The sequence below is a fragment of the Oncorhynchus masou genome, unplaced genomic scaffold (genome assembly GCF_036934945.1).
Source record: "Oncorhynchus masou masou isolate Uvic2021 unplaced genomic scaffold, UVic_Omas_1.1 unplaced_scaffold_1160, whole genome shotgun sequence".
NCBI lineage: Eukaryota > Metazoa > Chordata > Actinopteri > Salmoniformes > Salmonidae > Oncorhynchus > Oncorhynchus masou.
Window position 1 is genome coordinate 1 of NW_027001357.1, and position 22,544 is coordinate 22,544.

Consider the following 22,544-nt stretch of genomic DNA (forward strand, 5'->3'; position numbering starts at 1 on the left):
CCTGTTAGTCACCCTGTTTATAGCAGTCAGCCTGTTAGTCACCCTGTTTATAGCAGTCAGCCTGTTAGTCACCCTGTTTTAGCAGTCAGCCTGTTAGTCACCCTGTTTTTCAGCCTGTTAGCAGTCAGCCTGTTACAGTCACCCTGTTTATAGCAGTCAGCCTGTTAGTCACCCTGTTTATAGTCAGTCAGCCTGTTAGCAGTCAGCCTGTTAGTCACCCTGTTTATAGCAGTCAGCCTGTTAGTCACCCTGTTTATAGCAGTCAGCCTGTTAGTCACCCTGTTTATAGCAGTCAGCCTGTTAGTCACCCTGTTTATAGCAGTCAGCCTGTTTATAGCAGTCAGCCTGTTAGTCACCCTGTTTATAGCAGTCAGCCTGTTAGTCACCCTGTTTATAGCAGTCAGCCTGTTAGTCACCCTGTTTATAGCAGTCAGCCTGTTAGTCACCCTGTTTATAGCAGTCAGCCTGTTAGTCACCCTGTTTATAGCAGTCACCCTGTTTATAGCAGTCAGCCTGTTAGTCACCCTGTTAACAGTCAGCCTGTTAGTCACCCTGTTAGCAGTCAGCCTGTTAGTCACCCTGTTTATAGCAGTCAGCCTGTTAGCAGTCAGCCTGTTACAGTCACCCTGTTTATAGCAGTCAGCCTGTTACAGTCACCCTGTTTATAGCAGTCAGCCTGTTAGCAGTCAGCCTGTTACAGTCACCCTGTTTATAGCAGTCAGCCTGTTAGCAGTCAGCCTGTTACAGTCACCCTGTTTATAGCAGTCAGCCTGTTACAGTCACCCTGTTTATAGCAGTCAGCCTGTTAGTCACCCTGTTTATAGCAGTCAGCCTGTTAGTCACCCTGTTTATAGCAGTCAGCCTGTTAGTCACCCTGTTTATAGCAGTCACCCTGTTTATAGCAGTCAGCCTGTTAGTCACCCTGTTTATAGCAGTCAGCCTGTTAGTCAGCCTGTTAGCAGTCAGCCTGTTAGTCACCCTGTTTATAGCAGTCAGCCTGTTAGTCACCCTGTTTATAGCAGTCAGCCTGTTAGTCACCCTGTTTATAGCAGTCACCCTGTTTATAGCAGTCAGCCTGTTAGTCACCCTGTTTATAGAGGTCAGCCTGTTAGTCACCCTGTTTATAGCAGTCAGCCTGTTAGTCACCCTGTTTATAGCAGTCAGCCTGTTAGTCACCCTGTTTATAGCAGTCAGCCTGTTAGTCACCCTGTTTATAGCAGTCAGCCTGTTAGTCACCCTGTTTATAGCAGTCAGCCTGTTAGTCACCCTGTTTATAGCAGTCACCCTGTTTATAGCAGTCAGCCTGTTAGTCACCCTGTTAGCAGTCAGCCTGTTAGTCACCCTGTTTATAGCAGTCAGCCTGTTAGTCACCCTGTTTATAGAGGTCAGCCTGTTAGTCACCCTGTTTATAGCAGTCAGCCTGTTAGTCACCCTGTTTATAGCAGTCAGCCTGTTAGTCACCCTGTTTATAGCAGTCAGCCTGTTAGTCACCCTGTTTATAGCAGTCAGCCTGTTAGTCACCCTGTTTATAGCAGTCAGCCTGTTAGTCACCCTGTTTATAGCAGTCAGCCTGTTAGTCACCCTGTTTATAGCAGTCAGCCTGTTACAGTCACCCTGTTTATAGCAGTCAGCCTGTTAGTCACCCTGTTTATAGCAGTCAGCCTGTTAGTCACCCTGTTTATAGCAGTCAGCCTGTTAGTCACCCTGTTTATAGCAGTCAGCCTGTTAGTCACCCTGTTTATAGCAGTCAGCCTGTTAGTCACCCTGTTTATAGCAGTCAGCCTGTTACAGTCACCCTGTTTATAGCAGTCAGCCTGTTAGCAGTCAGCCTGTTACAGTCACCCTGTTTATAGCAGTCAGCCTGTTACAGTCACCCTGTTTATAGCAGTCAGCCTGTTAGTCACCCTGTTTATAGCAGTCAGCCTGTTACAGTCACCCTGTTTATAGCAGTCAGCCTGTTAGTCACCCTGTTTAAAGCAGTCAGCCTGTTAGTCACCCTGTTTATAGCAGTCAGCCTGTTAGTCACCCTGTTTAAAGCAGTCAGCCTGTTAGTCACCCTGTTTATAGAGGTCAGCCTGTTAGTCACCCTGTTTATAGAGGTCAGCCTGTTAGTCACCCTGTTTAAAGCAGTCTTCTCTCTCCTCTCTCTCTCTCAGGTCAAGTCCACAGGGCAGGATGTGTTCAATCAGGTGTCTGAGCTCCTTGGAATCAAAGAGCTGCACTTCTTTGGCCTGACAGTGGTGAAGGGTAAGTTGTAGCTTCTACACAGGCCAAAACCAGCCCTAACCCAGGACACCTATTCATAAAGTGTCTTATAGTAGTAGTGATGTTCTGAGATCAGTTTACATTCTACATCATTGTAAATTAGATTATATGGACGGGTGGGAACCTGATCCTAGATCAGCACTCCTCCTGAGACACTTTATGAATGTGGACCCAGGCCTCTGAGACCTAACCTGCCCAACCACACACCCCTTACCATGTCCAAGCGCCACTTACCCTGCCCAACCGCCCCCTGCCCAAATGCCCCTTACCCTGCCCAAATGCCCCTTACCCTGCCCAACCGCCCCTTACCCTGCCCAACCACCCACCCCTTACCCTGCCCAACCACCCACCCCTTACCCTGCCCAACCACGTACCCCTTACCCTGCCCAACCACGTACCCCTTACCCTGCCCAACCACGCACCCCTTACCCTGCCCAACCACCCACCCCTTACCCTGCCCAACCACCCACCCCTTACCCTGCCCACCCACCCACCCCTTACCCAACCACCCACCAATCCACTCCAGAGTCTTTGAACCTGAAATAAATGTTTCTGCTGCATTAGACATGTTAGGTTGGAGCAGTGGTGTCCCAGACAGGGTGATATAACCCCCTCATTCTGAGGTCACAATATATTCTGATTACATAGTTACAGTAGACTTCAACGAGCTGATGTAATGCTCACTGTATTCATAATCCAGTATGTACATACACACACATGCACACTGTAGTACATACGCACACTGTAGTACACACGCACACTGTAGTACACTTACACGCACACACGCACACTGTAGTACACGCGCGCACACACACACACACACACTGTAGTACACACACACACACTGTAGTACACTTACACGCATACACACACTGTAGTACACGCATACACACACTGTAGTACACACACACACGCACAATGTAGTACACTTACACACACACACACGCACACTGTAGTACACACACACGCACACTGTAGTACACACACACGCACACTGTAGTACACACACACGCACACTGTAGTACACGCACACTGTAGTGTACACACACGCACACTGTAGTACACACACACACACGCACACTAGTACACACACACACGCACGCTGTAGCACACACACACACGCACGCTGTAGCACACACACACACGTACGCTGTAGTACACACACACACGCACACTGTAGTACACACACACACGCACACTGTAGTACACACACACACACTATACTGTAGTACATCCATACACACACTACACTGTAGTACACCCATACACACACTGTAGTACACACACACACTACACTGTAGTACACACACACTACACTATAGTACACCCATACACACACACACACACTGTAGTACACACACACTGTAGTACACACACATTACACACACACTGTAGTACACGCCACAGACAACACAGTCACAAACACCCCAGTCCTTGAGTCCTTCTACTAGCAGTCTGTTTACATAATAGAACTGAACAACTGGGTTAGTTGCCAGAAACGGGGTAATGGCAGAATGCGATCAGAAGGGAATGTTGTTGTGTGTTTCTGCATTGCTGAGACATCTAATCTTCTTTGACCTATGGACAAGTTCAATTCAAATGTTTTGTCAGTCTCTTTCTTTCTCACTCTCCTTCCTGTTTTCTGTCTTTCTCTCTTTGTTCTGCCTTGTTGAAATGTCTTGGTAATCTTGTGTGGCTCACCTCTTGAAAAAGAGCTCTTTTGTTTTTGTGTGAGTACATGCGGTGGTGTGTGGGGGCCTTCCACCTCTCTGGTCTGGGTCTGCCTGCGATTCCAACAATATTAACTTCATTAAGCCAGGAATGTGGCCCTGCATTCCACCTCTTCACTGGAGAGAGGGATGAAGGGATAGATGGAGGGAGGGATAGATGGAGATAAAGGGAGGATAAGGGCGGGTGAAGAAGAAGAGGTAGGGGGGAGGAGTGGTGACTGGCCAGGGAGTCTCGTTAAAACAAAACCAGTGAAAGGGAGGAGAGCAGAGGTGAAAAACTCAGAGAATGAGATGGTGAGTCAGAGAATGAGATGGTGATTTTAATGAAAAGAGAGATGGATGGAGGAGTGAGTGACTCATGTGGCCTGAATGTGGTGAGGTCAGAAAGAGATGAGCCCGAAATGAAATGCTTACCGTCTAAAAAAATATAGGCATTATGGATGAGGTGAAGACAGAAGTGAATAAGATGGATGTAATGGAACATGTTAGCTTGGAGTAGGGGTGTACTAGAGACAGGATGATATAACCCCAGTGGAACATGTTGGTTGGAGTAGGGGTGCACTAGAGACAGTATGATATAACCCCAGTGGAACATGTTAGGTTGGAGTAGGGGTGTACTAGAGACAGGATGATATAACCCCAGTGGAACATGTTAGGTTGGAGTAGGGGTGTACTAGAGACAGGATGATATCACCCCAGTGGAACATGTTAGGTTGGAGTAGGGGTGTACTAGAGACAGGATGATATAACCCCCCCACCCCCCATCACTTTCCTCACAGCTGCAACCATCTTATCAGCCCAACTGTTGAAAGAAAACACATTGAGATCATTTGTGATGATAGGAGATAAACTTAATTATTTTGTTTTGTTTGTCTTCCTTAAGAACAAAGAGCTATTAGAATGAGGATTAAACATACAAGATGATTCATTTTTAACACTCCATTTGAAGGGTACGTAAATAAGTACTTCATAACACATTCCCAAGCATACATAACACATTCATAAGAAGGACATTTTACTCGGTTTACTCTGCAGGCCTCGCGAGCCAACAGTCAATAGTGTTACTTTCTTCCTGAGCCGGTATGCTAGCAGAGCCTATAAGCAAACAGGCATATTAGCATTAGCATAGCTGTCAACAGGCGTATTAGCATAGCTGTCAACAGGTGTATTAGCATAGCTGTCAACACAACAGCTGTTTTGTTTGTCTGCTGGTTGCATTGACCACACCAATGGAAAAACAAGTGTTTTGTTCTTTCTTTACTCTCTTTCTTTCTTTATTTACTTGAATTAATGTCATTGTTAGGCAGTTTTACGCATGAGTTAATTATTCTTTTGTTTGACTGAGAGTGTCCTGTTTCCTGTTTTACCTCAGACAATGAGCACATCTTTCTGGACATGGAAGATAAGCTGACCAAGTATTTCCCTAAGGAATGGAAGCAAGATTCAGGGAAGGTAAGAGTCCTCCAATAATTTACTTAGTGATGTATTCTAACATGGATGGTTTTATTGGTGTCTCAGAACACACACCTCCCTCGTTAACCAACCAGCTCACTGCAGCCCACTGCCCTACATAGTGTCTGGCTGTGTATTGTTCTTAACATGACATAGTTCCTGCTATGCCTTTACATTGTGTTACGAGGCCCTAGTTCCTGCTATGCCTTTACATTGTGTTACGAGGCCCTAGTTCCTGCTATGCCTTTACATTGTGTTACGAGGCCCTAGTTCCTGCTATGCCTTTACATTGTGTTACGAGGCCCTAGTTCCTGCTATGCCTTTACATTGTGTTACCAGGCCCATTCGTTCACCCATGGTTGTGTTGTGTCCCGACTTCTATTATAAAGATGTCCAGCACTTGCATCACTGTGTTGTTTCACCATGGTTGTGGTGTTTCACCATGGTTGTGGTGTTTCACCATGGTTGTGGTGTTTCACCATGGTTGTGGGTTGGGGTGTGGTGTTTCACCGTGGTTGTGGGGTGGGATGTTTCACCATGGTTGTGGGTTGGGGTGTTTCACCGTGGTTGTGGGGTGGGATGTTTCACCATGGTTGTGGGGTGGGATGTTTCACCATGGTTGTGGGGTGGGATGTTTCACCATGGTTGTGGGGTGTTTCACCATGGTTGTGGGGTGGGATGTTTCACCATGGTTGTGGGGTGGGATGTTTCACCATGGTTGTGGGGTGGGATGTTTCACCATGGTTGTGGGGTGGGATGTTTCACCATGGTTGTGGGGTGGGATGTTTCACCATGGTTGTGGGGTGGGATGTTTCACCATGGTTGTGGGGTGGGATGTTTCACCATGGTTGTGGGGTGGGATGTTTCACCATGGTTGTGGGGTGGGATGTTTCACCATGGTTGTGGGGTGGGATGTTTCACCATGGTTGTGGGGTGGGATGTTTCACCATGGTTGTGGGGTGGGATGTTTCACCATGGTTGTGGGGTGGGATGTTTCACCATGGTTGTGGGGTGGGATGTTTCACCATGGTTGTGGGGTGGGATGTTTCACCATGGTTGTGGGGTGTTTCACCATGGTTGTGGGGTGGGATGTTTCACCATGGTTGTGGGGTGTTTCACCATGGTTGTGGGGTGGGGTGTTTCACCATGGTTGTGGGGTGGGTGTTTCACCATGGTTGTGGGGTGGGGTGTTTCACCATGGTTGTGGGGTGGGATGTTTCACCATGGTTGTGGGGTGGGATGTTTCACCATGGTTGTGGGGTGGGATGTTTCACCATGGTTGTGGGGTGGGATGTTTCACCATGGTTGTGGGGTGGGATGTTTCACCATGGTTGTGGGGTGGGATGTTTCACCATGGTTGTGGGGTGTTTCACCATGGTTGTGGGGTGGGGTGTTTCACCATGGTTGTGGGGTGTTTCACCATGGTTGTGGGGTGTTTCACCATGGTTGTGGGGTGTTTCACCATGGTTGTGGGGTGTTTCACCATGGTTGTGGGGTGGGATGTTTCACCATGGTTGTGGGGTGTTTCACCATGGTTGTGGGGTGTTTCACCATGGTTGTGGGGTGGGGTGTTTCATCATGGTTGTGGGGTGTTTCACCATGGTTGTGGGGTGGGATGTTTCACCATGGTTGTGGGGTGGGGTGGGGTGTTTCACCATGGTTGTGGGATGTTTCACCATGGATGTGGGATGTTTCACCATGGTTGTGGGGTGGGGTGTTTCACCATGGTTGTGTTGTTTCCTCAGGGGTTACAGAAGAGATCCCTCCCCCTGGTACTCTGCCTCAAGGTGCAGTACTATGTGGAGAACGGCAGGCTCATCTGGTGAGGCTCCAAACAACATGCTTATTTCCTAATACTCTAAACATACCATCATACTTCAGACCCATTGCTGGAACCGAATAACAATGCACTCGGTCTCCCTCCCAAAATGTGGATTTAATATACCCAGCTCTGTATCTCATGAACTCCCTTTACCTCGTCCAACTCCGCTGTTATTACATCTAGTGACCCTGCCTCTCTAACTCTCCCCCAGTGAGCGGAAGGCGAGGCGTCTGTACTTCTCTGACCTGAGGGAGAGGGTGTTGCGTTCTGAGTGTCGTCAGCAGGAGGAGGTGTACTTGTGTTCTTTCTTTCAAACATTTTATTTTAGATTTCTTCATCGTATGACAATCACCAACATTAAAAAATACACAATAACACAATGAAATCCTATTTTCCAGGTGTACTTCCAGCTGGCTGGGTATGCTCTTCAAGCTGACCTGGAGGACCATCCCCTGCCTGGGAAGAACCAGGGAGGCACCCGCTACTTCCAACCCAAAGAGTACTTCCCTCCCTGGGTAAGTGTGAGAGTGTGTGGGGCCTGGGGAAGTCTGTGATGAGATACCGTACAGTTTCTTATATGTGTCCACTGCCATTCTCAGTAAATGCTTCTACAGCGATGTTCTCTCGCTCTCATTTGCTTAATATAAGGAATTTGAAATGATTCGTATAATTTACTTTTCATATTTAATTCTTTTTAAAACCAAAGACTTTTACTCAAGTAGTATTTTACTTGGTGACTCACACTAATAGAAAATTACTCAAGTAAAAGTATCTTTAGTTTTACTCAAGTAGGACAATTGGGTACTTTCTCCACCGCTGATGGCAAGCTGCCAGTAGCGTGCAGCCCACCTGTGAGTAGCTCGCCAATCAATTCTGAAAGTAATGTATTTTGTCACGTGTTCCATGCAAACTGTCGTAAACATGAAGCTCCTGGCTACTATCCATTCAAAGCCACTTTGACATGATCCCATACCTGGTTAGATACTATTGGTTTGAAAAGCCAAACGTAACACAATATCTGCCAATTCATTTCCAGCAATATTGCCCCCATCTGTCTGTTTGGTGAAAACTCAGTATGTAGCAAGTAAGAGATGCTAATAATCACAGTCTTGTTGGTTTACCTGACAGATCTACACTACCGTTCAAAAGTTTGGGGTCACTTAGAAATGTCCTTGTTTTTGAAAGAAAAGCAAAAAAAAAATGTTCATTTAAAATAACATCAAATTGATCAGAAATACAGTGTAGACATTGTTAATGTTGTAAATGACTATTGGGGCTGTACATTGTACGACTATGTACAGACTGAGGCCCATTCTCAGCAACCATCACTCCTGTGTTCCAATGGCACGTTGTGTTAGCTAATCCAAGTTTATCATTTTAAAAGGCTAATTGATCATTAGAAAACCCTTTTGAAATTATGTTAGCACAGCTGAAAACTATTGTGTTGATTTAAAGAAGCAAGAAAACTGTCCTTCTTTAGGCTAGTTGAGTATCTGGAGCATCAGCATTTTTTGGGTTCGATTACAGGCTCAAAATGGCCAGAAACAAAGAACTTTCTTCTAAAACGGGAGAGAACCAAATTCTAGAAAATACTAAATATAATTTTATGAACCATTATTTTACTAGGTATATTGGCAGAAAACACATCTCTTGCACATCACAGACCCTGGGAAGAGTTGCAGGGTAGAGGAGAGGAGAAGAATGTGCCGATTTGAAAGCTAGAAAAAAAGAGTAGCTTACAATGCTTTTATTTTTTTAAAGTAGCTCTCACGATAGAACAGGTTGTCGACCGCTGTTCTACAGTAATATTGAGCCAATGTGTGTTGTTTTCTCTCTCCATCTTCAGATTGTGGCGAAGCGTGGGGTGGACTACCTGCTCTGTCACGGTCCCAAGGTACACAAGGAGCTATGGGGCATGACACCACGTGATGCGGTACTCCACTTCATCAAAGAGGCCTGTCGTCTCGAGGACGTCCCCGTCACCTTCTACAGGCTACAGAAGGTCAGTCAGAGATCTCATAGCAGAGTGAAGCAATCATTCAAATGTCTTAAGACCCCAAAGACCAAACAGAGACAGGAGCTCAGTGGCCAGGAACATTTCCCAAAAAGGAAGATGCCTAGAGACGAACCAGACTCAGGAGGGAGGTAATATCCTCTTCTTGCTGTACTGGATAATCCTAGTCTACAGCCCACATCTATTAGGCTGAAGCAAGGAAAGGTTATCGTGTGTTTTCAAAATTAGCCAATAGCCCGAAGCGTAACACACTACACATACAGAAACAATCACTGAAATAGTTTCACATAGAGTTTCAACATGTATGGCACAGAGCCACTGCAGACAGACGTCTAAACAGAGATATGGAGTTTCAACATGTATGGCACAGAGCCACTGCAGACAGACGTCTAAACAGAGATCTGGAGTTTCAACGTGTATGGCACAGAGCCACTGCAGACAGACGTCTAAACAGAGATATGGAGTTTCAACATGTATGGCACAGAGCCACTGCAGACAGACGTCTAAACAGAGATATGGAGTTTCAACGTGTATGGCACAAAGCCACTGCAGACAGATGTCTAAACAGAGATCTGGAGTTTCAACGTGTATGGCACAGAGCCACTGCAGACAGACGTCTAAACAGAGATATGGAGTTTCAACGTGTATGGCACAAAGCCACTGCAGACAGACGTCTAAACAGAGATATGGAGTTTCAACATGTATGGCACAGAGCCACTGCAGACAGACGTCTAAACAGAGATATGGAGTTTCAACATGTATGGCACAAAGCCACTGCAGACAGACGTCTAAACAGAGATCTAAGAGTTTCAACATGTATGGCACAGAGCCACTGCAGACAGACGTCTAAACAGAGATATGGAGTTTCAACATGTAAGGCACAGAGCCACTGCAGACAGACGTCTAAACAGAGATATGGAGTTTCAACATGTATGGCACAGAGCCACTGCAGACAGACGTCTAAACAGAGATATTTGAATTGTTACTCTTAAATGAATGTATCCAGTTGGCCTATTTGGCGGGTATGTGTGTGTTCGGTAAAATAGGCTGATACATCCATTTGCATCTGCCTTTTCCAAGTCCAGCCCAGTGTCTGCCTCTCAAATGTTACCCTATTCCCTGTATAGTCCACTACTTTAGACCAGAGCTGTATGGGGCCTGATCAAAAGGAGGGCACTAAATAGGGAGTAGGGTGACATTTGGGATTCATCAGATGTTCCCAGTGGAGGGCTTAGGCTGTGGGTTGGGGATACATGGCTGTGGGTTGGGGATACGTGGCTGTGGGTTGGGGATACGTGGCTGTGGGTTGGGGATACGTGGCTGTGGGTTGGGGATACGTGGCTGTGGGTTGGGGATACGTGGCTGTGGGTTGGGGATACGTGGCTGTGGGTTGGGGATACGTGGCTGTGGGTTGGGGATACGTGGCTGTGGGTTGGGGATACGTGGCTGTGGGTTGGGGATACGTGGCTGTGGGTTTGGGGATACGTGGCTGTGGGTTTGGGGATATGTGGGTTTGGGGATATGTGGGTTTGGGGATATGTGGGTTTGGGGATATGTGGGTTTGGGGATATGTGGGTTTGGGGATATGTGGGTTTGGGGATATGTGGGTTTGGGGATATGTGGGTTTGGGGATATGTGGGTTTGGGGATATGTGGGTTTGGGGATATGTGGGTTTGGGGATATGTGGGTTTGGGGATATGTGGGTTTGGGGATATGTGGGTTTGGGGATATGTGGGTTTGGGATACGTGGCTGTGGGTTGGGGATACGTGGCTGTGGGTTTGGGGATATGTGGGTTTGGGGATATGTGGGTTTGGGGATATGTGGGTTTGGGGATATGTGGGTTTGGGGATATGTGGGTTTGGGGATATGTGGGTTTGGGGATATGTGGGTTTGGGGATATGTGGGTTTGGGGATACGTGGCTGTGGGTTGGGGATATGTGGGTTGGGGATATGTGGGTTTGGGGATATGTGGGTTTGGGGATATGTGGCTGTGGGATGGGGATATGTGGCTGTGGGATGGGGATATGCGTGGGTCGGGGATGCGTGGGTCGGGGATGCGTGGGTCGGGGATGCGTGGCTGTGGGACGGGGATGCGTGGCTGTGGGACGGGGATGCGTGGCTGTGGGACGGGGATACGTGGCTGTAGGATTGCCTGTTATCTTGTTATCTTGGGGGGCTCAGATGCTTTACTGACACCTCATCCTTCATTCTCCTTCTTCAATCCTTCTGTCTCTCAGGACAAGAAAGAAGAGAGAGGCACAGCTCTGCTGGGGCTGACCCTCAGAGGAATGCAGCTTTATCAGGTGTGTGTGTGGGGGGGTTAATGCTGCTGTGTTTGAGGATATGTGTCCCATCTGGCAATGTGTGTGTGTGTGTGGGGGGGGGGTTAATGTTGCTGTTTTTGAGGATGTGTGTCCCATCTGTCTACGGATGTCAATGTGTGCGTCAGTGAACCTGCCTCCTCTCAAATCATCCACCCTCCTCCTCCTACTATGCCCTCTACATCAACCATGTGAGGAATGTGTAGGTTAACCAGAAACAGCAGTAAGACATTGCATATGTTGAGTCCAAATGGCACCCTATTCCCTATATAGTGCACTACTTTTGACCAGAGCCTTATAGGTAGTAGTGCATTATGTAGGGAATAGGTGCCATTTAGGACAAAACCATGGTCTGGGGGCCATCCCACCTCAGCCTTTGATTTGTCCGTCAGAGGCCATCTGGGAGGATTACACACACACACACACACTCACACACACTCTCTCTGGGAGGATTAGTTAGGGGTCTGGGGTTTGTAGTGATTACATACCCAGTAGACCGTGGTGTGAGGCGAGGTGGTGTGAGGCGAGGTGGTGTGAGATGAGAGACTGTGAGGACCTATCAGGTCTAAGCAAGGTCCAGATGGCCCACTGAAAAATGAGAGAAACACATGTTGGATTGTATATCTTCCTGTCAAGCCAAACCTGTAATGTTTTCTTTAAAACTGAATTACATGATACAAGCTGGACTTGTGAATAAAGTATGAATCTCTCAAAATGCTCACAAAGACCAGCCCTTTGACACCACAGAAGCGCACTATTTGGCAAAACACCAAAAATATGATTTTGACCCAATGAGTTTGGTTCATACTTTAAAACTGTTTATGAATGATTTACTACATATGAACTAATGATTCACCGTCCATATAAGCTTCTAATAAACCCTTCAATGGAAGTGTAACCAATGTCTTTTGTCTTTGTAATGTGTGTCATTTCCCCAGGAGGCAGACAACATCCGCCAGCTTCTCTATGATTTCCCCTGGTCCAACGTGGGACGACTCACCTTCCTGGTACCCTCCACTCTATATTAGCATATGTAAAGGGACGTCCAGTGAGTGCATGCATTGTTAGTGGAGGTGATCCCGGTGGGAACTGAACCCACAGCCTTACTAAAGCCATGCTCTTATCTTCCCATTATCTTTTAAATGAAGTGGCATTAGAATGATTATTTAATGAGGGTTTTAATTACACTTAGCTGTGTAGGATTCCACCATGTCCTCATGTTACATTTCACATTGACATTTTAGTCATTTAGTAGACACTCTTATCCAGAGCAATTTACATGAGGAACTAGGGTTAAGTTCCTTGCTCAAGGGCAGACAGATTTTTCACCTCGTCAGCTTGGGGATTTGAACCAGCAACCTTTCGGGTCACTGGCCCAATGCTCGTAACCGCTCGGCTACCTGCTCGTAACCGCTCGGCTACCTGCAGCCTAGTGTTCTTACTCAATCTACCTGGTCAAATAAATAAATAATGATGTCATCATGTTGCCCTCCCTTCTCCTGTTCCATCAGGGAAAGAAATTTGAGATCCAGCCAGATGGTCTGCCGTCGGCCAGGAAGCTGGTCTACTACACTGGGTCTCCGTTTCGCTCGCGCCACCTCCTCCTGCACCTCAGCAACAGCCACCGACTCTACCTCAGTCTCCAGCCTGCCCTCAAACACCTCCGACAGCTGGAGGACAGCGAGGGTGAGTGTGGAGGGAGGGAGAGAGGAGGGGTGATTAGAGATGAGGTCTAATGGTTATCTATGGAGTAACATGATAACTAATGTTCTTGATTGCATTTGCATTTTAATCTGAAGTCAAATTTCCAGTGTCTCTCCTCTATTCTCCTCTCCTCTATTCTCCTCCCCTCTCCTCTATTCTCCTCTCCTCTATTCTCCTCCCCTCTTCTCTCCTCTCCTCTATTCTCTCCTCTCCTCTCCTCTCCTCTATTCTCCTCTCCTCTATTCTCCTCTCCTCTATTCTCCTCCCCTCTATCTTCCTCTCCTCTGTGAATGAATAGCTTAATTTGAACCTCCTCCCCTCTCTGTCCCCCTCCAGAGAAGAAGCGCTACAGGGAGTCGTACATCAGTGATGACCTGGATCTAGACCATCCAGGGGGCAGCGAGGGGGGCAGCCCCGGCCTGTCCCGACACTCTACCTCCAGCTCGGGCATCGAGGCAGACCGCGATGCAACACGGCAACACAGCAGCATCTCCATGGAGATGGCGTCCATGGAGGAGGAGACTGAGCTGAGGAAGAGGATGGAGAAGTGTTTCAGTTCGGCAGCGAGTCACGGGAGTTCTCACACTTCGGGCATGGACACGGGCAGCAAAGCACGCACTGATGAAGAGAAGTGGCAGGAGGAAGGTGAGGGAGGAGGTTAGAGTTTAAGGTATCAGTCGAAGTGTGTGTGTGTGAGACAGACAGACAGACAGACAGACAGACAGACAGACAGACAGACAGACAGACAGACAGACAGACCGTGGCAGTCTGATAGTGTGTATCTGATGCAGCTTTGATCCAATATCTTAGGTCAGGTGTCCATCCACTCTACCTGGAGTGGGTGAAAACAAGCTCTTGTGATGAAATTGACCTTCCTTGTGTTATGAAATACATTTGACCAAGACAAACCTGCTTCTTGGGGTTCTGAATGGTTCAGTGGGGTCTTTCTCTACGTATCATATTATTCACATTATACCCAACCAGTTGGATTTCGTGACCTAATATATACGAAAATAAGAAGAGCGTTGACAGAGCGTTGACAGAGGAGTGCAGCTTTCTCGGCTGCGACTTTTTGAGGATTTTACATGTTGTGGTGGTTGACTGCAAAGTTGTTTCTGCAGGTCACAAAAAGCTAAATTAACATCATGAGCTGAAATAAATGTTCTTTTGACATGTTTTTCTGATAAATCTTCGAAAAAAAACAGGAACTTCACATGAATATGAACAGTGTATAGTAAAATATGCAAATACTAAATGTCATGTCTCAATCGATATCTATCTTACCTGTATATTGTTTCATGTCCTCTGGATTTGAGAAGAAAGATGACAAGTTCAACGGCGAGCCTGTCTGTAGAGTTCAACGGCGAGCCTGTCAGTGGGCCTTAATTCTGACACGATGCTATTCTCCTGATTTATGGCCACTTTTCTTCTCTGGCCTCCATTGATTTAGTCGCCCTGATCTTGACCATCCTACAAGGGTAAAAACTCAAATGAGTTTGGAACGGATTATGATAGAGGCCTGCGGTTCGAACCATTGGTTTTCTTAGAGGATTGACATATTGTTTCATCCATTGGTCTAAATATGTATTTTTGATTGGACGCCCAACCAATCACTCAACATAAAGATAGGAGAACATCTGCTGTGTTACTCGGGGAGTCATCAACAGTGGAGGAACAGCAACAACATCATTTGTCGGTGTTCAGGAAGTCTGTGTTCAGGAAGTCTGTGTTCAGGAAGTCTGTGTTCAGGAAGTATGCTACTGGCATTCATCTCCTGTCTTCACAAAAGTTTGAAAGATAAAGATGTTTTACTCACATCCTCCCACAGCCCACAGAAGGACCTGTTTATGGTCTACTGCCCTGTTACTCAAGTAATACACACACACACACACACACACACACACACACACACACACACACACACACACACACACACACTCATTCTCTCTCACACACACACACACACACACACACACCAGCCTTAGACCAGCAGATCTCCCTGTAATGAGTAATGATTTGTCTTTTTTCTCGGCATCTGTCATCTTGTCTTTGATTGACATGCTTCACCTATATTTCAGGATGACATTTTAAAAGTTATACACATACATACACACACATATATATATATATATATATATATATATATACACACACCTACATATACACACACACACCTACATATACACATACATACCTGTGGTTTAGAATAAATATGGCTGCGCTCCAATATCCACACTAGAATACCACTTACAATGCTTGCCAAATACTTTGCTTAATTCTACATGGTATGTTAGTGTGGTTATTAGAACAAAGACATCGTTTTATTTATGGATTCATTCCTCTGTTCCAGATACACTTTCCATGACAGACTGACCAGGTGAATCACAGTGAAAACTAGGATCCCTTATTGATGTCACCTGTTGTGTATATCGCTTCATTCTAAGTGGAATACTACTGGACACATCCATCGTTCATTCAAAAGTAGTAATTCCACTAAGTATTGTGCTTCTCCTCTCCAGAGACCCAGCAGGCCAGTGTGGACAGTCCAGGAGAGGTTTCTGTGGACGACCCAGAGGAAATGCTGAGATTGGCTGAGCTGATGGAGGGCGTGTCGGTTGATTGTCCCGTGCTCACCTCGGAGACTCACTGTGAAGGTGAGGTAGATTGTCCCGTGCTCATTTGTTCCATATATATCTGGGGGAAAGTACTACTGCTACTAGTTTAACTAGTTGTACTGAAACTTTAGCAGAGATTTACATTTTGTTCATAAAGAACATTACAATTGAGTCTCATGCCACCTAGTGGCCTGGGAATGATATGATATTATTTCAGATTCTTGCATTCTGAAATGTAATGTGAGTGTAAAATGGAGTCCCTATACCTGCCTCTAGCTGACTACAGTGATGTCCTTTTACCAGGATTCAAGGGGGATCAGGTAGACAGAGATGAAGACCTGGTGACACTACGCAGCAAAGATACCCTGGGACAGGTAAGACCCCTATCCTCTTCTTCCTCCTCCTCCTTTCTCAGGATACTCCAGGTTTCCTCTCCTTCCAGCTCTTATTACTTTCATAAACTCACTCTCTCTTTGTATTGCAGATCCTGAAGACTCGATCCCATTGCGTGGACCGCCACAGCCAGAGCCTGGACGACGTTCGCCTCTTCCCCCCCCCCGCCCCCCTCGGCACGACTCTACCCCCTGACTCCTCCCACAGCTACACCTTTGGCCTGCCCCTCCCGGACTCCCAGAGTGACGCTAAGAGCCCCCCAGGGTGTAACAACGGAGGCTACTACCTCCCCCTCCACTGCCCGGCTAAGGGCACCTTCTATGGACACAGGTCTATGAACTGCTTGTCTCTGGATCTACTGGGAGACGAACAGCTGTTGGAGTTCATACTGTAGAACAACAGAGGACCAATGTCCTTCTTCAAGCCTATTCTCTACCCACATCCCCCTCCAATGAAACAGTAGGATACAGGGGAGTGGCTGCATGCAGCTCGAGTTCTAACTGTAGAACGTAACGTTTTCACACTCCCGGGCCCAACTGTACTGGCCTGGTCACATCAAGGACCATGGAGGGCCCTCTTCATGCCTGTGCTCTACTGTATGACTCAGATACAGGGGAGAGGCTGCATGCAGCTAGAGTTCTAACTGTAGAGCGTAACGTTTTCACACTCCCGGGCCCAACTGTACTGGCCTGGTCACATCAAGGACCATGGAGGGCCCTCTTCATGCCTGTGCTCTACTGTATGACTCAGATACAGGGGAGAGGCTGCATGCAGCTAGAGTTCTAACTGTAGAGCGTAACGTTTTCACACTCCCGGGCCCAACTGTACTGGCCTGGTCACATCAAGGACCATGGAGGGCCCTCTTCATGCCTGTGCTCTACTGTATGACTCAGATACAGGGGAGAGGCTGCACAGAGATGTTGGAGGACTTTATGGACCTTTTTAAGAGGATTGATTGCTATTGGTAACATTCCTTGTGAAACGGAAGGAGGCCATCACCTTCAATAATCCTCCCAATACAGACCATACTCTGCATATTTATTGAACATGTTTGACACTATTTTTGTTTTATCTTTTGTACATAATTGTCTTATATTTTTTTACTTTGAGGTACTAACACATTGTAACCATTTCAATAACTGTAAATAGGGGTGAACATTGCATTTCCTCAGTTTGTGTGAATCGTGGCATAGTTGGAACCAGGAGTATCTCTAGAAGTTCTTTATGGTCGATTGTGAAGAGCAAAGGGCTTTACCGCACGTTGACATCCTGCACGTTGACATAACCAACAGCATTTTTAATCTTATGTTTTGCTTTTGTTTCCCTTGTTTGTCTATAAAAAAAGAATGCTCTGAAATGAACATCACATAAACAAGATTGTATTTTGTCGTGATAATATTTGATGATGTTACAAGTCTGCCATAGCTGCAACAATGTATTGTCCTTTTTTTAAATACAAAACTCAAAAAATGAAATTGTAAAAAACAGTTCAACATGCTTGTACTGCTTGTCAATATTACATTCACTCCTGTGTCAAACTACCTTTCTATTAGATTTCTAAATCTTTTCTTTCTATACTAATGTTTTTACTTTCTCTCTAAGTAGAGCAGCACATTATGAACTATTTCTGTGTCTTCATGCATACAATGGAATTATTATATAAATAAAGCAATGACAAAGAATCTCTCTGTACGTTGCTCAAAGCACATATTGGTCACATACACATGTTTAGCAGATGTTATTGCGGGTATAGTGAAATGCTTGTGTTCCTAGTTCCAACAGTGCAGTAATATCTAACAATACACACATCAGTTCTCTTTTATATTGGTCCATTACCTCTTTGTTACTATAGTGTGTAATTGGTGCACTTTGGATTAGATACAATAAGCCGAAATACTGATCTCTTTTTTTGATACAATAGTCAATGGCAGTGGTATTCAAATTCGGTTGCGATCCCTAGTGGGGTTGAGGGGGAACTGCAGTGGTGTCGCCAAACAAACATTAAAGAGTGTGGATTATTGTATGGGACAATATACGTTTGAGAAAGACAGTTAGAAATTTTTTATTTGAAATGTATTTATTGTTTTTTTTTCATTTTGATAAGAGAAATGTTATGAATTTAAGCTTATTTTATGTAAAAATCGAATGTACCGATTTTAAGGTCATGAGTTTGAAATTATATTTGGCATGGGGTGATGTTCCCGCTGAAAAAGTTTGAACGCCACTGGTCTATGGAATGATCTTAATACTAATCCAAGGAAATTCACATTTTTCCAGTTTATTTGCCAGTTATTGAATGTTTTTGTTGATTTATTTGAACACTCTACTTCCAATGAAAGGCATAACTATTGTAGTGATTGATTGATAGTAGAAACAAATACAACAGGTGAGTTATAGTGGTGTCTATTGGTGCATTGTGTTCTATTGGTGTATATTGTTATATGCATTGATGCTGAAAAGTATCTCCTGATCCACTGAATCTCAACAGATCACATGAGCTTCATGTGACCCATGCATTTACTGCTACTCCTGAAATTGCCCTTCCTCTCAACCACCCAACACAATCAGTCTGACTGTCCTGCCTCAACCACCCAACACAATCAGTCTGATGTCCTGCCTCAACCACCCAACACAATCAGTCTCATGTCCTGCCTCAACCACCCAACACAATCAGTCTGACTGTCCTGCCTCAACCACCCAACACAATCAGTCTGACTGTCCTGCCTCAACCACCCAACACAATCAGTCTGACTGTCCTGCCTCAACCACCCAACACAATCAGTCTGATGTCCTGCCTCAACCACCCAACACAATCAGTCTGATGTCCTGCCTCAACCACCCAACACAATCAGTCTGATGTCCTGCCTCAACCACCCAACACAACCAGTCTGATGTCCTGCCTCAACCACCCAACACAATCAGTCTGATGTCCTGCCTCAACCACCCAACACAATCAGTCTGATGTCCTGCCTCAACCACCCAACACAATCAGTCTGATGTCCTGCCTCAACCACCCAACACAATCAGTCTGATGTCCTGCCTCAACCACCCAACACAATCAGTCTGATGTCCTGCCTCAACCACCCAACACAATCAGTCTGATGTCCTGCCTCAACCACCCAACACAATCAGTCTGTCCTGCCTCAACCACCCAACACAATCAGTCTGACTGTCCTGCCTCAACCACCCAACACAATCAGTCTGACTGTCCTGCCTCAACCACCCAACACAATCAGTCTGATGTCCTGCCTCAACCACCCAACACAATCAGTCTGATGTCCTGCCTCAACCACCCAACACAATCAGTCTGATGTCCTGCCTCAACCACCCAACACAATCAGTCTGATGTCCTGCCTCAACCACCCAACACAATCAGTCTGATGTCCTGCCTCAACCACCCAACACAATCAGTCTGTCCTGCCTCAACCACCCAACACAATCAGTCTCATGTCCTGCCTCAACCACCCAACACAATCAGTCTCATGTCCTGCCTCAACCACCCAACACAATCAGTCTCATGTCCTGCCTCAACCACCCAACACAATCAGTCTCATGTCCTGCCTCAACCACCCAACACAATCAGTCTGACTGTCCTGCCTCAACCACCCAACACAATCAGTCTGACTGTCCTGCCTCAACCACCCAACACAATCAGTCTGATGTCCTGCCTCAACCACCCAACACAGTCAGTCTGATGTCCTGCCTCAACCACCCAACACAATCAGTCTGATGTCCTGCCTCAACCACCCAACACAATCAGTCTGACTGTCCTGCCTCAACCACCCAACACAGTCTGATGTCCTGCCTCAACCACCCAACACAACCAGTCTGATGTCCTGCCTCAACCACCCAACACAATCAGTCTGATGTCCTGCCTCAACCACCCAACACAATCAGTCTGATGTCCTGCCTCAACCACCCAACACAACCAGTCTGATGTCCTGCCTCAACCACCCAACACAACCAGTCTGATGTCCTGCCTCAACCACCCAACACAACCAGTCTGATGTCCTGCCTCAACCACCCAACACAACCAGTCTGATGTCCTGCCTCAACCACCCAACACAACCAGTCTGATGTCCTGCCTCTACAGGAATTATTTTGGGCTCCTGAGTGGTGCAGCGGTCTGAGGCACTGCATCTCAGTGCAAGAGGTGTCACTACAGTTCCTTGTTTGAATCCAGGCTGTATCACAATTGGCCCAGTGTCGTCCGGGTGTGGCCTGGGTAGGCCATCATTGTAAATAAGAGGTTGTTCTTAACTGACTTGCCTAGGTAAATAAGTAAATAAAGGTTACATGTCAGTGGTGCGGGTCTGTCTCAGATTAGGGGTGTTTGAAATAAAATAAAAACATTTTTCCACTTGCAGGTAATAGAGAGAGTTGTATAGAGTACAACAATTCCTCAGGTTAAGTGAGCCACATGTATTTATATACATATTTGCAAATATAGTGCAGTAGGGCTAGTTTGAAGCTTTGGGTTGCTGCAAGTTTATTTCTCTCGCGAGAGTTGCGTTTGGCAACGGTGAGTGACGTATTAGGAAGTTTACATACCGACAACAAACACGAGGTCATGTATGAATCTCTGTGAACACATTGAAGTCGGCTTTTGAAATGTCTTCTATTTTAATCAATGCCCTTTTATCAAGTTGCCATGATCCGGATACTTTGTTTAACACGTTGTGCTGGCCAACTGACTCGTGGCCGGACACAGAAAGAGTAGAGGCACTGACAACGTTTATTGCTGGAATTGGTAAACTACCCCAGTCTGGCACATCTGACGATGGCGACAAAGTTGCCTTTTCAATTGCAAAAAGAGACATCTTTCTACGAAAAGTTGAATCGATCATTTGGACACAATGTTTACCACTTCTCTTGAAAGTCTCTAACGGAGACGGGGCGTGCAAAGGTAAACGTGTGCCAGATGGAAGGGCTGAAATCACCATCGCCGTGTGCAGGCTTCTTTCTGTCTGCATCAACACACTGTGTGACACGGCAGTTTCGGGGCGAGTCGCCCGCGCTGTCCTGCCATCCTTCCAGCTGCCAGACGGGGAGACAGAGGAAGAGCTTCCCGGCCAGGGTGAGGGACGGCTGGGTATCGACGTGGCTATCGAAGCCATGTCAGTCATCCTACCCGCTCTCTCATCCAACGAAGAATTGATCACGTCGATCCTCTCATCTGCCCTGTCCTGTATCAAGACGTTACCGGATGCTCTGGTCTCCAAAATCACCGTTCGGCTTATTTTCACTCTCCTCAACTGCTACAGCGAGGATGGGATAGCGAGTAAACTCCGGTTCATTTTAGAGGATTTGTGTAGCTGGCACAAGAGTGACAGCTCAAAGACGGACTCACCTGTGGTGACAGAACGCGCCTTGCTGTGTTTAACAACTCTCTCGGATTATCTCTTCTCTCCAGCTAAACTACAGCAACACACCCTTCCTCAAAGTCTGAGCTATACTCGACCTGACCCTCGTCGTTCTCTGCAGTTCTGGAGGATTCTACAAGATGGACTGACGCACAAAGACAACGTGTCCCGGAAGCGGGCGTTGTACCTGCTGAAAAGGTGTGTCGCTCTGTCAGAGGATGAGGCGGTTGAGTTTCCAAGCAGTTCAGTGTCAAGTGAAGGTAAGATGCTGATACATGCGACTGACATTCAGACAGACAAGCTTGATTATAATATTACCCATGTTAAAATATTTTCTTCACTATACAGAATAATACTCAAGTCTCGAAAACGGTATAGTTGAACCTAATTGTAACCATGCGAGTCCTTTGCAGATAATGAAGAGATCATATTCAGATGGGCCCCAGACAGATGCAAGCTGCTCAGAGAGCTCTGGGAGGACTATGCCTTGGTTATGGAGACACTGGAGGAGAACCAGGTGAGATATAACATGGATAACACTTGATGAAACCCCTCTTCCTAATGCATTATACATTTATAACACCATTATGACATCGTAAAGAACTATTACCGTTCCTCTGTGTTGTGTAGATTCACGTGGTCCGCCCTGTGCTCAACAGAATCCACACGTTGATCCAAACAGCAGCCAATGATAGTCAAGGTGATGTGTGTGTGTGTCTCAACCATAAGGTGTCAACCCAAACCGGCAGTGTAGCCTAGTGGTTAGAGCATTGGACTAGTAACCGAAAGGTTGCAAGTTCAAATCCCAAGCTGACAAGGTACAAAAAATGTCGTTCTGCCCCTGAACAGGCAGAGTAACTCACT

The 22,544-nt window shown here is 46.3% G+C and overlaps 2 protein-coding genes across 3 annotated transcripts in view; both read left to right on the forward strand.

Moving 5' to 3' along the window:
- Positions 1 to 2,156: 2,156 nt before the first annotated feature.
- Positions 2,157 to 17,999, forward strand: LOC135529400 (FERM domain-containing protein 6-like; the record flags this gene model as incomplete). The annotated part of the gene is made up of 13 exons (XM_064958166.1): positions 2,157 to 2,247; positions 5,368 to 5,447; positions 7,193 to 7,269; positions 7,481 to 7,559; positions 7,668 to 7,784; positions 9,116 to 9,271; positions 11,522 to 11,587; positions 12,544 to 12,612; positions 13,117 to 13,291; positions 13,646 to 13,954; positions 15,829 to 15,963; positions 16,201 to 16,298; positions 16,409 to 17,999. Coding segments are annotated over 13 exons (1,755 nt in total), but the record flags the coding sequence as incomplete, so codon positions are not given.
- A 2,703-nt stretch (positions 18,000 to 20,702) lies between these two features.
- LOC135529403 (probable methyltransferase TARBP1) overlaps positions 20,703 to 22,544 on the forward strand; it is a 48,444-nt gene continuing 46,602 nt past the window's right edge. For both annotated transcript variants that reach the window (XM_064958168.1, XM_064958169.1), the window contains exons 1-3: positions 20,703 to 21,940; positions 22,094 to 22,197; positions 22,311 to 22,380. In XM_064958168.1, the coding sequence (XP_064814240.1) occupies positions 20,929 to 21,940; positions 22,094 to 22,197; positions 22,311 to 22,380 (1,186 nt within the window). In that variant the 5' untranslated portion in view covers positions 20,703 to 20,928. The remainder of the gene's footprint in view (positions 21,941 to 22,093; positions 22,198 to 22,310; positions 22,381 to 22,544) is intronic.